The 12,852-nt window shown below is 53.3% G+C and overlaps 2 protein-coding genes across 2 annotated transcripts in view; one reads left to right on the forward strand and one right to left on the reverse strand.

The window, feature by feature from the left end:
• The first annotated feature begins 829 nt into the window (after nt 1-829).
• On the forward strand, nt 830-12,846 carry LOC132340893 (low-density lipoprotein receptor-like). Its single transcript, XM_059872061.1, is given in 12 exon segments — nt 830-1,373; nt 3,668-3,714; nt 3,716-3,988; nt 3,990-4,092; nt 4,706-4,831; nt 5,457-5,579; nt 8,986-9,108; nt 10,414-10,477; nt 10,859-10,907; nt 10,909-10,924; nt 12,172-12,315; nt 12,403-12,846. Coding segments are annotated over 12 exon segments (1,308 nt in total). The 5' UTR covers nt 830-1,159; the 3' UTR covers nt 12,429-12,846.
• The window catches only part of NACC1 (nucleus accumbens associated 1), an 11,626-nt gene continuing 11,534 nt past the window's right edge, over nt 12,761-12,852 (reverse strand). The window contains 1 exon segment of the mRNA XM_059872062.1: nt 12,761-12,773. Coding sequence (XP_059728045.1) covers nt 12,761-12,773 — 13 coding nt within the window.

Here is a 12,852-nt window from a genome sequence, read left to right on the forward strand (position 1 = left end):
CCTCCCTCTTTCCCGGTTTCCCTCCCGGTTTCCCCTCCCTCTTTCCCGGTTTCCCCTCCCTCATTCCCGGTTTCCCGCTCCTCTTTTCCGGTTTCATCTCCCGGTTTTCCCCCTTTTATCCCGGTTTTCTCTCTCTCTTTTCCCGCCCCTCATTCCCGGTTTTCCCTCCCGGTTTTCCTCCCTCATTCCCGGTTTCCCCTCCCTCATTCCCGGTTTCCCGCCCCTCTTTCCCGGTTTCATCTCCCGGTTTTCCCCCTTTTATCCCGATTTTCTCTCTCTCTTTTCCCGCCCCTCATTCCCGGTTTCTCTCCCGGTTTTCCCCCTTTTATCCCGGTTTTCTCTCTCTCTTTTCCCGCCCCTCTTTCCCGGTTTCATCTCCCGGTTTTCCCCCTTTTATCCCGGTTTTCTCTCTCTCTTTTCCCGCCCCTCATTCCCGGTTTTCCTCACGGTTTTCCTCCCTCTTTCCCGGTTTCCCCTCCCGGTTTTCCCCCTTTTATCCCGGTTTTCTCTCTCTCTTTTCTCGCCCCTCATTCCCGGTTTCCCTCCCGGTTTTCCCTCTCTCCCTCCCGGTTTTCCTCCCTCATTCCCGGTTTTCCCTCTCTCCCTCCCTCTTTTCCCGCCCCTCCCTCACTCCCGATTTCCTCTCCCAGTTTCCTGCCTCATTCCCGGTTTTGCTCCCTCTTTCCCGGTTTCCCCTCCCGGTTTTCCTCCCTCTTTCCCGGTTTTCCTCACGGTTTTCCTGCCTCTTTCCCGGTTTTCCCTCTCTCTCTCCCTCCCGGTTTCCCGCCCCTCCCTCATTCCCGGTTTTCCCGCCCCTCCCTCCCCCTTTTTGAACCTCCCGAGCTCCGCCCCCCGCCCGTTAAATGGGGCCCGACCGGAGCCGCGGCCACGGGGACGCCGGGAGGGAGCGGCACCGGGATCAGAACCGGGATCAGAACCGGGATCAGAACCGGCACCGGGAGCGACCGGTACCGGGATAAGCACCGGGATCAGCACCGGGACCGGCACCGGGACCGGGATCCACTGGCACCGGGATCAGCACCGGAACCGGCACCGGGATCAGCCCGGAGCTCCCGGATCCCTCCAAGCCCCGGTTCGGCTCCCGAAGCGCGCTTGGAAAACCGGGACGGCACCGAAAGCAGAACCGGGAACGGCCGGGATGGGACCCGGCAGCACCGAGAGGGGATCCGGGACCACCGGGACCACCGGGAGGGGATCCGGGATCACCGGGAGGGGATCCGGGACCACCGGGAGGGGATCCGGGACCACCGGGACCACCGGGAGGGGATCCGGGACCACCGGGAGCAGCCCCAGAAGCTCCGGGACCCCCGGGATCCTCCTGCTCCTCCTGGCAGCGGCGGCGGCGGCGGCGGAACCGAGCACAGGTGAGGAGGGGGAAGGGTCCCCAAAATCCTCCCCGGGACCCCCAAATTCCCCCCCCCCGGGACCCCAAAAGCCGCCCCGGGACCCCAAAATTCTCCCGAGGACCCCCAAAATCCCCCCGGGACCCCCAAAATTTCCCCGGGACCCTCCCAGGACCCCCAAAATCCCCCCGTGAACGCCCCAGGACCCCCAAATTCCCCCCCAGGACCCCCAAAATCTCCCCCAGGACCCCCAAAATTCCCCCCTAAATCCCCTCGTGAACCTCCCGGGACCCCCAAAATCCTCTCAGGACCCCCCACATCCCCCCCAGGAACTCTAAGGACCCCCAAAATCCCCCCAGGACCCCCCAAAATCCGCCCCGGGTCCCCCCCACGTGTCGCAACCCCGCCCCACCAGCTCCGAGGCCACGCCTACTCCGCCCCACCCACTCAGGGAAGAACCAATCAGCGCGCGCGGTTCGCCCCGCCCCTCGACGGACGCGTTTTGGATTGGTCGAGCTCAGACTGGCCACCCGCGGGGGCGTGGCTTGAGGCAGCCAATCAGAGCGCGGCGCGCGGGGAGGGCGCGCCCGGGTGGGGCCGGAACGGGGGGGAAAAAATCGGAATAAAAACCCCAAAAAAATCGGAAAAAACCCCAAAAAATCGGAATAAAAACCCCAAAGTCAGGGGAAAAAACCTAAAAATGAGGAAAAAAAACCCCAAAAATGGGAAAAGAGCAAAAAAAAAGGGATTAAAATCGTCCAAAAACGGGAGCGGGAACCGCCCCTAAAAGTTGGGGTCAAACTTCGAAATTCCAGCGGAAGTTTCAAAGTGGGAGCGGAAATCCCGAAATGGGGATAAAAACCCCGAAATTGGGATAAAATATCCCAAAATTGGGTTTAAAAATCCAAATTAGGGCTAAAAACCCCAGAAATGGAAATAAACCCCCCCCCCAAAAATGGGAATATTTTGATTTTTTTTGGAGCGAGGTTTTGGGGTTCTTGGAAAATATTTTGATTTTTGGGGTTCGTTTTGGGTTAGTTTGATTTATTTTGATTTATTTTAATTCATTTTTTGGTTTTTTTTCCTTATTTTCAAAATTATTTTGGGTTATTTCGATTTATTCTAATTTATTTTAATTCATTTTTATTTTTTCCTTTCATTTTCTGGGTTAATTTTGGATTGTTTTGGGGGAAAATTTTTATTTTTGGGGCTGTTTTGATTTATTTTGGGATTTCTTTTCTCCATTTTTTGGGTTATATGGATTTATTTTGATTTTTTAATTTATTCTAATTTATTCTAATTTATTCCAATTCATTTTTTATTATTTCCCTCCATTTTCACGGTTAATTTTGGGGGGAATATTTTAATTTTTGGGGGCTGTTTTGAGTTATTTTAGACTTTATTTTCTCAATTTTTGGGCTATTTCGATTTATTTTTATTTAAAAAAAAATATTCTAATTTATTCTAATTTATTCTAATTTATTCCAATTAATTTTTTATTATCCCCCCCCCATTTTCGGGGTTAATTTTGGGTCATTTTGGAGGAATATTTTTATTTTCTTGGGGCTGTTTTGATTTTTTTTGGGATTTATTTTCTCCATTTTTCGGGCTATTTTGATTTATTCAATTTATTCTAATTTATTCCAATTAATTTTTTATTATTTCCCCCCATTTTCGGGGTTAATTTTGGGTCATTTGGGGGGACTATATTAATTTTTTAATTTATTTTTTTATATTTTGATTTATTTTTTTAATTGATTTATTTTTATTTATACTTTTTGATATTTTTTATTTTTTATGTTTTGATTTATTTTCTAAATGTCTCGGTTTATCTTGATTTATTTAAATTTATTCTAATTCATTCAAATTCATTTTAATTAATGTTTTTTTTTATTCCCTCCCATTTTCGGGGTTAATTTTGGGTCATTTGGGGGGAATATTTTAAATTTTTTATTTATTTTTTATATTTTGATTTATTTTTTTAATTGATCTATTTTTATTTATATTTTTTGATATTTTTTATTTCTTATATTTTGATTTATTTTCTAAATGTCTCGGTTTATCTTGATTTATTTAAATTTATTCTAATTCATTCAAATTCATTTTAATTAATACATTTTTTTAATTCCCTCCCATTTTTGGGGTTAATTTTTGCCTTTTTTAAGGGGGAATAATTTTAATTTTGGGGCCATTTTGATTAATTTTGGGGTATTCCAATTTATTTACGTTTACATTATTTATTCAAATGTATTCAAATTTATTCAAAATTTTTTTAAAATTTATTTTTCATTTTTTCCCCCCTCCCTCCCCGAGTCCCCCTCCCTCCCCGTGCCCCCCCGACCACCTCCCAGTGCGGCGACCTCTCGTGCCTATCGCGACATTTCCAGTGCGACGGCGATCGCGATTGTCCCGACGGGCGCGACGAGCTGGGCTGCGCCCCTCCCCCCCACCCCCGCCCTCCCCCTCCCTTCCCCTCCCCCCTCCCTGCCCCCCCCTCCTCCTTCCGCTGTCGCGACAGCAGCTGCATCCCCCTCCTCTGGCGCTGCGACGGCGATCGCGACTGTCGCGACGGCGAGGACGAGGGGGAGGAGCTTTGCGGGAAGCCCCGCCCCCTTTCGCCTTGCCCCGCCCCTGCAGTTCTCCTGCGGCTCGGGCGAGTGCGTGGCCAGGAGGTGGCGCTGCGACGGCAGCCCCGACTGTCGCGATAGTTCCGACGAGGAGGGCTGCGGTGAGCGCGGGGGGAGGGGCTGGGACACGCCCCCTAGGGCTCTGACCCCGCCCCTTTCCCTTTAGTCACGCCCTCTCGGTTCTAACCCTGCTCCCTTCACGCCTTACCTCCCATCTGACTCCGCCCCCGCGTTAGCTCCGCCCCCATTGACCCCACCCCATTTTAGCCCCGCCCCTGAGCTCCACCCCCACCCCATTTTAGCTCCACCCCCACCCCTCGGTTTAGCCCCACCCACTTAATCTCCTCCCTTTTACCTCTGACCCTGCTCCTCCCTCTTAGCCCCGCCCCTCCTCTGACTCCACCCCTCCCCTTAGCTCCGCCTCTCTCCCATTGCCCCTCCCCCTTTAACCCCTCATCCCACCCTGACTCCGCCCACATTCCTGACCTGCCCCTATTAGCCACGCCCCCATGAAACCATTCTTCCCCTCTGACCCCGCCTATCAGCTCTGACCCCGCCCCTTCCAAGCCACGCCCCTCACGCAGCCCTGCCCCTTTACGCACTTGTCATCTTTAGCCCCGCCCCTCCCTTTTAGCCCCGCCCCTTTAACCGCTCCCCTTCTCTCTGACTCCGCCCCGCCCACTTTCCCTGACCCCGCCCCCTCTCCCCCTTTAGCCCCGCCCCCGCCGTGCCCCCCCGGGCAGTTCCTCTGTCGCGACAGGCGCTGCATCCCCGCGGCGCGGGCCTGCGACGGCACCCGCGACTGTCGCGACGGGGACGACGAGGAGGCGTGTCCTCAGGGTGGGGGAGGGGCGGGGCCCGGCGGGGGGGAGGGGCCGGGAGGGGTCCCGAGGGGGGGGGAGGGGCAGGGAAGGGAATTGGGGCGGGGGGATTCGGGGGGAAGGGCGGGGGGGGGGAATTGGGGGTGGGGGAGGGGTTTAGGGGGGATTTGGAAGGGGGGGGTCTGATGGTGTGGGGGGAGGGGATTGGGGAGGGGTCTCGGTGGTGGGGGAGGGGTTGGGGGAGGGGTTTGGGGGGGATTTGGGGGGGTCCCAATGGTGGGGGAGGGGTTGGGGAGGGGATTTGGGGGGGTTTTGGGGGGTCCTGGGGGGATTTGGGGGTACTTGGGGGGGGGATTTGGGGGGGGTCCCAATGGTGGGGGAGGGGCAGGGAAAGGGATTGGGGAGGTCCTAATGGTGGGGGGAGGGGCAGGGAGGGGATTTGGGGGGGTTTTGGGGGGTCCTGGGGGGATTTGGGGGAACCTGGGGGGGGATTTGGGGGGGTCCAGTGTGTGGGGGAGGGGCAGGGATGGGATTTTGGGGGGGTCCCGAGGGTGGGGGAGGGGGCTGGGGGGGAATTAGGGGGGGTCTGGGGGGGGATTTTTTGGGGGTCCCCCTCGGTCCTTGACCCCTCCCCCCTCCCCCAGCCCCGTCGTGCCCCTCCCCCCACTGGTTCCGCTGCCGCTCGGGGGAGTGTATCGCGATAGCGCAGGTCTGCGACGGGCGGCGCCACTGTCGCGATTGGTCCGACGAGCCGCTCAAGGAGTGCGGTGAGGAGGGGCCCGGAATTCCCTAAAAATACCCCCAAAAAAATCCTCTAAAAAGCCCCAAAAATCTCCAAAAAACTCCAAAAATACCCCCCCAAAAAATCCTCTAAAAAGCCCAAAACCGCCCCAAAAAACTCCAAAAATACCCCAAAAAAATCCTCTAAAAAGCCCAAAAACCGCCCCCAAAAAACTCCAAAAATACCCCAAAAAAATCCTCTAAAAAACCCCAAAAAATCTCCAAAAACTCCAAAAATACCCCCAAAAAATCCTCTAAAAAGCCCAAAAACCGCCGCAAAAAACTCCAAAAATACCCCAAAAAAATCCTCTAAAAACCCCCAAAAAACGCCCCAAAAAACTCCAAAAATACACCCAAAAAATCCTCTAAAAACCCCCAAAAAACGCCCCAAAAAACTCCAAAAATACACCCAAAAAATCCTCTAAAAACCCCCAAAAAACGCCCCAAAAAACTCCAAAAATACACCCAAAAAAATCCTCTAAAAACCCAAAAAAATCTCCAAAAAACTCCAAAAGTACCCCCAAAAAATCCTCTTAAAAGCCCAAAAACCGCCCCAAAAAACTCCAAAAATACCCCAAAAAAATCCTCTAAAAACCCCAAAAAATCTCCAAAAAACTCCAAAAATACCCCCAAAAAATCCTCTAAAAAGCCCAAAAACCGCCGCAAAAAACTCCAAAAATACCCCAAAAAAATCCTCTAAAAACCCCCAAAAAACGCCCCAAAAAACTCCAAAAATACACCCAAAAAATCCTCTAAAAACCCCCAAAAAACGCCCCAAAAAACTCCAAAAATACACCCAAAAAATCCTCTAAAAACCCCCAAAAAACGCCCCAAAAAACTCCAAAAATACACCCAAAAAAATCCTCTAAAAACCAAAAAAATCTCCAAAAAACTCCAAAAGTACCCCCAAAAAATCCTCTTAAAAGCCCAAAAAACCGCCCCAAAAAACTCCAAAAATACCCCAAAAAAATCCTCTAAAAACCCAAAAAAATCTCCAAAAAACTCCAAAAATACCCCCAAAAAATCCTGTAAAAACCCCCAAAAATCTCGAAAAAACTCCAAAACTACCCCCAAAAAATCCTCTAAAAACCCCAAAAAACTGCCCCAAAAAACTCCAAAAATACCCCCCAAAAAATCCTCTAAAAACCCCAAAAAATCTCCAAAAAACTCCAAAAATACCCCCAAAAAATCCTCTAAAAAGCCAAAAACCGCCCCAAAAAACTCCAAAAATGCCCCCAAAAAAATCCTCTAAAACCCCCAAAAAATCTCCAAAAAACTCCAAAAATACACCCAAAAAATCCTCTAAAAAGCCCAAAAACCGCCCCAAAAAACCCCAAAAAACTGCCCCAAAAAACCCCTAAAAACCGCCCAAAAATCCCCAAAAAACAAAAAAAGACCCAAAAAACCAAAAGAAACCCCCAAAAAACTGCCTAAAAAACCCAAAAAAAAACCCCAAAAAACTGCCCCCCAAAAAACCCAAAAAAGTCTCCAAAAAACTCCAAAACTGCCCCAAAAAAACCCCCACAAAAACCCCCAAAAAACTGCCCCAAAAACCCCCCAAAAACCCCAAAAAACAAAAAAAAAAAAAACCTGCCCAAAAAACCCCGAAAAACCCAAAAAAACTGCCCAAAAAAAAAACCCCCAAAACCCCAAAAAACTGCCCCCAAAAACCCCCAAAAACCCCCAAAAAATTCTCCTAAAAAACCCCAAAACTGCCCCAAAAAACCCCCAAAAATTCTCTAAAAAACCCCAAAACTGCCCCAAAAAAACCCCAAAAAAATCTCCAAAAAAATTCTCCAAAACTGCCCCTCAAAAAAACTCAAACAAAACCCCCAAAAAATTCTCTAAAAAACTCCAAAACTGGCCTAAGAAAATCCCCCAAAAAACCCCCAAAAAATCTCTAAAAAAAACCAAAACTGCCCCCAAAAAACCAAAAAAACCCAAAAAATTCTCTTAAAAACCCCAAAACTGCCCCAAAAAAACCCCACAAAAACCCCCAAAAAACTGCCCCAAAAAAACCCCAAAAACCCCAAAAAACAAAAAAAAACCTGCCCAAAAAACCCCGAAAAAGCCAAAAAAAACTGCCCCCAAAAACCCCCCAAAAAACCCCAAAAAATTCTCTAAAAAACCCCCAAAACTGCCCACAAAAAACCCCAAAAAACCCCAAAAAATTCTCTAAAAAACTCCAAAACTGCCCCAAAAACCAAAACCACCTGCCTCAAAAACCCCCCAAAAACTGCTTTAAAAATCCCAAAAATTCCCCCCAAAATTCCCCAAAAACCCCCAAAAACTCTGCCAAATAAACCCCCAAAGCTGCCAAAAAAACCCCAAAAAACTGCAACAAAAAATTCTCCAAATAACCCCAAAAGCTGCCCCCAAAAACCGCTCCAAAAAAAACCCCAAAAACTGCTTTAAAAAAACCCTAAAAATTGCCCCAAAACCCCTCAAAAACTGCCCAAAAAACCCCCAAAATATTCATCAAAAAAACCCCCAAAAATTCCCCCCAAAAATTCCCCAAAAACCCCCAAAAATTCCCCTGAAAAATTCCCCAAAAAACCCCAAAAACTGCCCCAAAAAAACCCCAAAACAGCCCTAAAAACCCCAAAACGCCTCAAAAACCCCAAAATCCCCCAAATTCCCACCAAAAAAAACCCCAAATCCCCCCCAGAGATTGTGGGGATTTTTAGGGTTGGAATTTTTTGAATTTTTGGGATTTTGGGGCTGGAATTTTGGGGATTTTAGGATGGGGATTTTTCTGAATTTTGGGATTTTGTTGTGGGGTTTTTTTCCAATTTATTTGGATTTTTTTGGCTGGAATTTTTGGGATTTTGGGATGGGGATTTTTCTGAATTTTGGGGATTTTTGGGTGGGATTTTTTCCGATTTTTTTTTATTTTTTTCTGAATTTTAGAGATTTTGGGATGGGGTTTTTTTCTGATTTTTTTTTTTTTTTTTGGCTGGAACTTTTGGGATTTTTGCCTTGGAATTTTTGAATTTTGGGGATTTTTGGGGTGGGATTTTTTCCGATTTTTTTTGATTTTTTTTTCTGAATTTTGGGGATTTTGGGGTGGGGATTTTTCTGAATTTTTGGGATTTTGGGATGGGGATTTTTCTGAATTTTGGGGATTTGGGGTGGGAATTTTTCCGATTTTTTTTTTTTTTTTTGGCTGGAATTTTGGGGATTTTGGGGTGGGTTTTTTTCTGATTTTTTGGATTTTTTTTTTTTCTGAATTTTAGCGATTTTGGGGTGGGATTTTTTCCGATTTTTTTTTTTTTTTTGGCTGGAATTTTTGGGATTTTTGCCCTGGAATTTTTGAATTTTTGGGATTTCGGGGTGGGGATTTTTGAGGTATTTTGTTGATTTTGGGATTTTTGGGGTTTCCCCCTCTCCCAGGTGTGAACGAGTGCCTGCAGGCGGGAGGGGGCTGCTCCCACACCTGCCGGGATCTCCCGGTGGGCTTCGAGTGCCGCTGCCCCCCCGGGCTGGGGCTGGGCCCCGACGGACGCACCTGCCAAGGTGAGACCCCCTGAGACCCCCCAAAACACCCCAGACCCCCCAAAAACCCCCCCAGACACCTCAAAACCCCTCAAACCCCCCCAGACACACCTGTGGGACAGGTGAGATCACCCCAGGACCCCCCAAACCCACCCCAGGTGACCCCTGCCCCCCCAAGCCCCTCCCCCCTGAGCTCACCTGTGCCCAGGTGACCCCTGACCCCCCAAGCCCCTCCCCCAGGTGACCCCTGAACCCCCCAAGCCCCTCCCCCTGAGCTCACTGGGTTCAGGTGACCCTGACCCCCCAAGCCCCTCCCCCAGGTGACCCCTGACCCTCCCAAGCCCCACCCCCAGGTGACCCCTGACCCTCCCAAGCCCCTCCCCCAGGTGACCCCTGACCCCCTAAGCCCCTCCCCCAGGTGACCCCTGACCCCCAAGCCCCTCCCCCCAGGTGACCCCTGACCCCCCAAGCCCCTCCCCCAGGTGACCCCTGACCCTCCCAAGCCCCTCCCCCAGGTGACCCCTGACCCCCCAAGCCCCTCCCCCAGGTGACCCCTGACCCTCCCAAGCCCCTCCCCCAGGTGACCCCTGACCCCCAAGCCCCTCCCCCAGGTGACCCCCTGACCCACCCAAGCCCCTCCCCCAGGTGACCCCTGACCCCCCCAAGTCCCTCCTCCAGGTGACCCTTGACCCTCCCAAGCCCCCTCCCCCTGGTGACCCCTGACCCCCCCAAGCCCCTCCCCCAGGTGACCCCTGACCCCCCCAAGCCCCTCCCCCCAGTGACCCCTGACCCCCCAAGCCCCTCCCCAGGTCGACCCCTGACCCCCCCAAGCCCCTCCCCCTGGTGACCCCTGACCCCCCCAAGCCCCTCCCCCAGGTGACCCCTGACCCCCCCAAGCCCCTCCCCCAGGTGACCCCTGACCCCCCAAGCCCCTCCCCCAGGTGACCCCTGACCCCAAGCCCCACCCCAGGTGACCCCTGACCCCCCAAGCCCCTCCCCCAGGTGACCCCTGACCCTCCCAAGCTCCTCCCCCAGGTGACCCCTGACCCTCACAAGCCCCACCCCCAGATGACCCCTGACCCTCCCAAGCCCCTCCCCCAGGTGACCCCTTGACCCTCCCAAGCCCCTCCCCCAGGTGACCCCTGACCCTCCCAAGCTCCTCCCCCAGGTGACCCCTGACCCCCTAAGCCCCTCCCCCAGGTGACCCCTGACCCCCTAAGCCCCTCCCCCAGGTGACCCCTGACCCCCAAGCCCCTCCCCCAGGTGACCCCTGACCCCCCAAGCCCCTCCCCCAGGTGACCCCTCCCCCTCCTGTGTCCCCCCCAGCGCCCCCCGGGACCCCGGAGCCGCTGGGCCGGAACTTCAGCACCGAGGGAAACGCCCTCCGCAGGTGAGGCCACGCCCACCGACCACACCCACCGACCACACCCACCGATACGCATGGCCACACCCAATGATCACACCCGGTCACGCCTACTGGCCACACCCACACATGGCCACACCCACTAATTGCACCTACTCCTCACGCCTGGCCACGCCCACCAGCCATACCTGGCCACGCCCTTTGCCTCAACTGGCCACACCCACTGATCACAGATGGCCACACCAACTGCCACATCTGGTCACGCCCCACTGGCTCACATGACCACGCCCACTGACCCCACCCACCCAACCACACTTGGCCACGCCCACAACTCCCACCTTCTATCCACACCTGGCCACTGCCCCTTGGCCACGCCCCCGACCTCTCCTGTCCCCACAGGTGACCGCGTCCAGCCGGCGGGGCCAAAGGGGCGGGGCCCTTGATGACGTCACTGGGAGGTCCTGCTGCCCCTCGGTACGGCCAGAGGGGGAGGGGGCCAAATTTGGGGGAGGGGTCACAATGGGGGGGAGGGGTCCCAAATGGGGGAGGGGCCAAAAAGGGGGAGGGATTTCAAAGGGAGGGACAGGTCCCAAAAGAGGGGAGGGGCCTAAGGGGGGGAGGGGCTTAAAGTGGGGGAGGGGTGCCAGAGAGGGGGGGGAGGGGTCCCAAATTGAGGGGGGGTCCCAAAGTGAGGGGGGGGAGGTGCCCCCATTCCTGCAGTTCCCAGTCGTGACCACCAGGGGGCCCCACGAATGGATCCCAATGGGGCATCCCAAAATTTTGGGGTGAAATCCCAAATTTTGGGGGTGAAATCCTGGAGTTTTGGGGTGAATATCCCGGATTTTGGGGGTGATATCCCAAATTTTTGGGGCAAATATTCCCAATTTTGGGGGTCGCCCCCTCCCTGCAGTTCCCACCCCGTGACCACCAGGGGGTTCCATGAATGGATCCCAATGGGGGATCCCAAAATTTTGGGGTAAAATCCCAAATTTTTGGGGTGAAATCCCAAATTTTTGGGGTGAAATCCTGGAGTTTTGGGGTGAATATCCCGGATTTTGGGGGTGATATCCCAGTTTTTTGAGAAAAATATTCCCAATTTTGGGGGTCGCCCCCTCCCTGCAGTTCCCACCCGTGGCCACCAGGGGGCTCCATGAATGGATCCCAATGGGGTATCCCAGAATTTTGGGGTGAAATCCCAAATTTTTGGGGTGAAATCCCAAATTTTTGAGGTGTCCCGGGTTTTTTGGGGTGCCCCAAATTTTGAGGGCCCCCCCCTGACCCCTCTCATGCCCCCCCCCAGGGCTGTTGCTGTGCCTGGGCCTGGCGGGGCGGGCGTTGTGGCAGGGGTGGGTGGGAGGGAACATCCCAAATTTTGGGGGGAATATCCCAAATTTTGGGGGGAATATCCCAAATTTTGGGGGTCTCTCCCGGTTTTTTGGGGTGAATACCCCGGATTTTGAGGGTGATATCTCAGATTTTAGGGGAATAGCCCAAATTTTTGAGGCAAATATTCCCAATTTTGGGGTCGCCCCCTCCCTGCAGTTCCCAGCCGTGGCCACCAGGGGGCTCCATGAATGGATCCCAATGGGGTATTTCAAATTTTTGGGGTAAAAATCCCAAATTTTTGGGGTGAAATCCCAAATTTTGGGGTGTCCCGGGTTTTTTGGGGTGCCCCAAATTTTGGGGGACCCCCCCTGACCCCTCCCGTGACCCCCCCCCAGGGCTGTTGCTGTGCCTGGGCCTGGCGGGGCGGGCGCTGTGGCGGGGGTGGCGCCGGCGCAGCACCAACAGCATCAGCTTCAGCAACGCCGCCTTCCGGAAGGTTCCGGAACACCTGCAGGGGGGCGGGGCTTGGGGAGACTCAGGTGAGCCAATGGAGGGGGCGGGGCTTGGAGACCTGGAGGGGGAGGGGCTTGGGGACCCCCAGGTGAGCTCACCTTTGCCCCCCCCAGTGGCCGCTGACGGTGGAGGACGATGAGCCCTGAGGGGCTGGGGGGGGGCCGAGACCCCCCCGGAACCACCTGGGCACACCTGGGGGACATCTGGAGACACCTGTGCACACCTGGATGCACCTGGGAACAGCTGGGGGAACATCTGGGCACACCTGGATGCACCTGGGAACACCTGGGGGAACATCTGGAGACACCTGTGCACACCTGGATGCACCTGGGAACACCTGGGGGAACATCTGGAGGCATCTGTGTACACCTGGGCATACCTGGGAACACCTGGGCGCACCTGGGCACACCTGGATGGACACCTGGGCACACCCAAACACACCTGGACAAGGCCAGGCACACCTGGGCAGGACTACAGACAACACCTGGGCACACCTGGATGAGGCTGTGCAGAGCCAGCTCTGGCTGCAGATGCACCTGGACACACCTGGACACATCTGTGAA

Source organism: Haemorhous mexicanus, chromosome 34 (genome assembly GCF_027477595.1).
Source record: "Haemorhous mexicanus isolate bHaeMex1 chromosome 34, bHaeMex1.pri, whole genome shotgun sequence".
NCBI lineage: Eukaryota > Metazoa > Chordata > Aves > Passeriformes > Fringillidae > Haemorhous > Haemorhous mexicanus.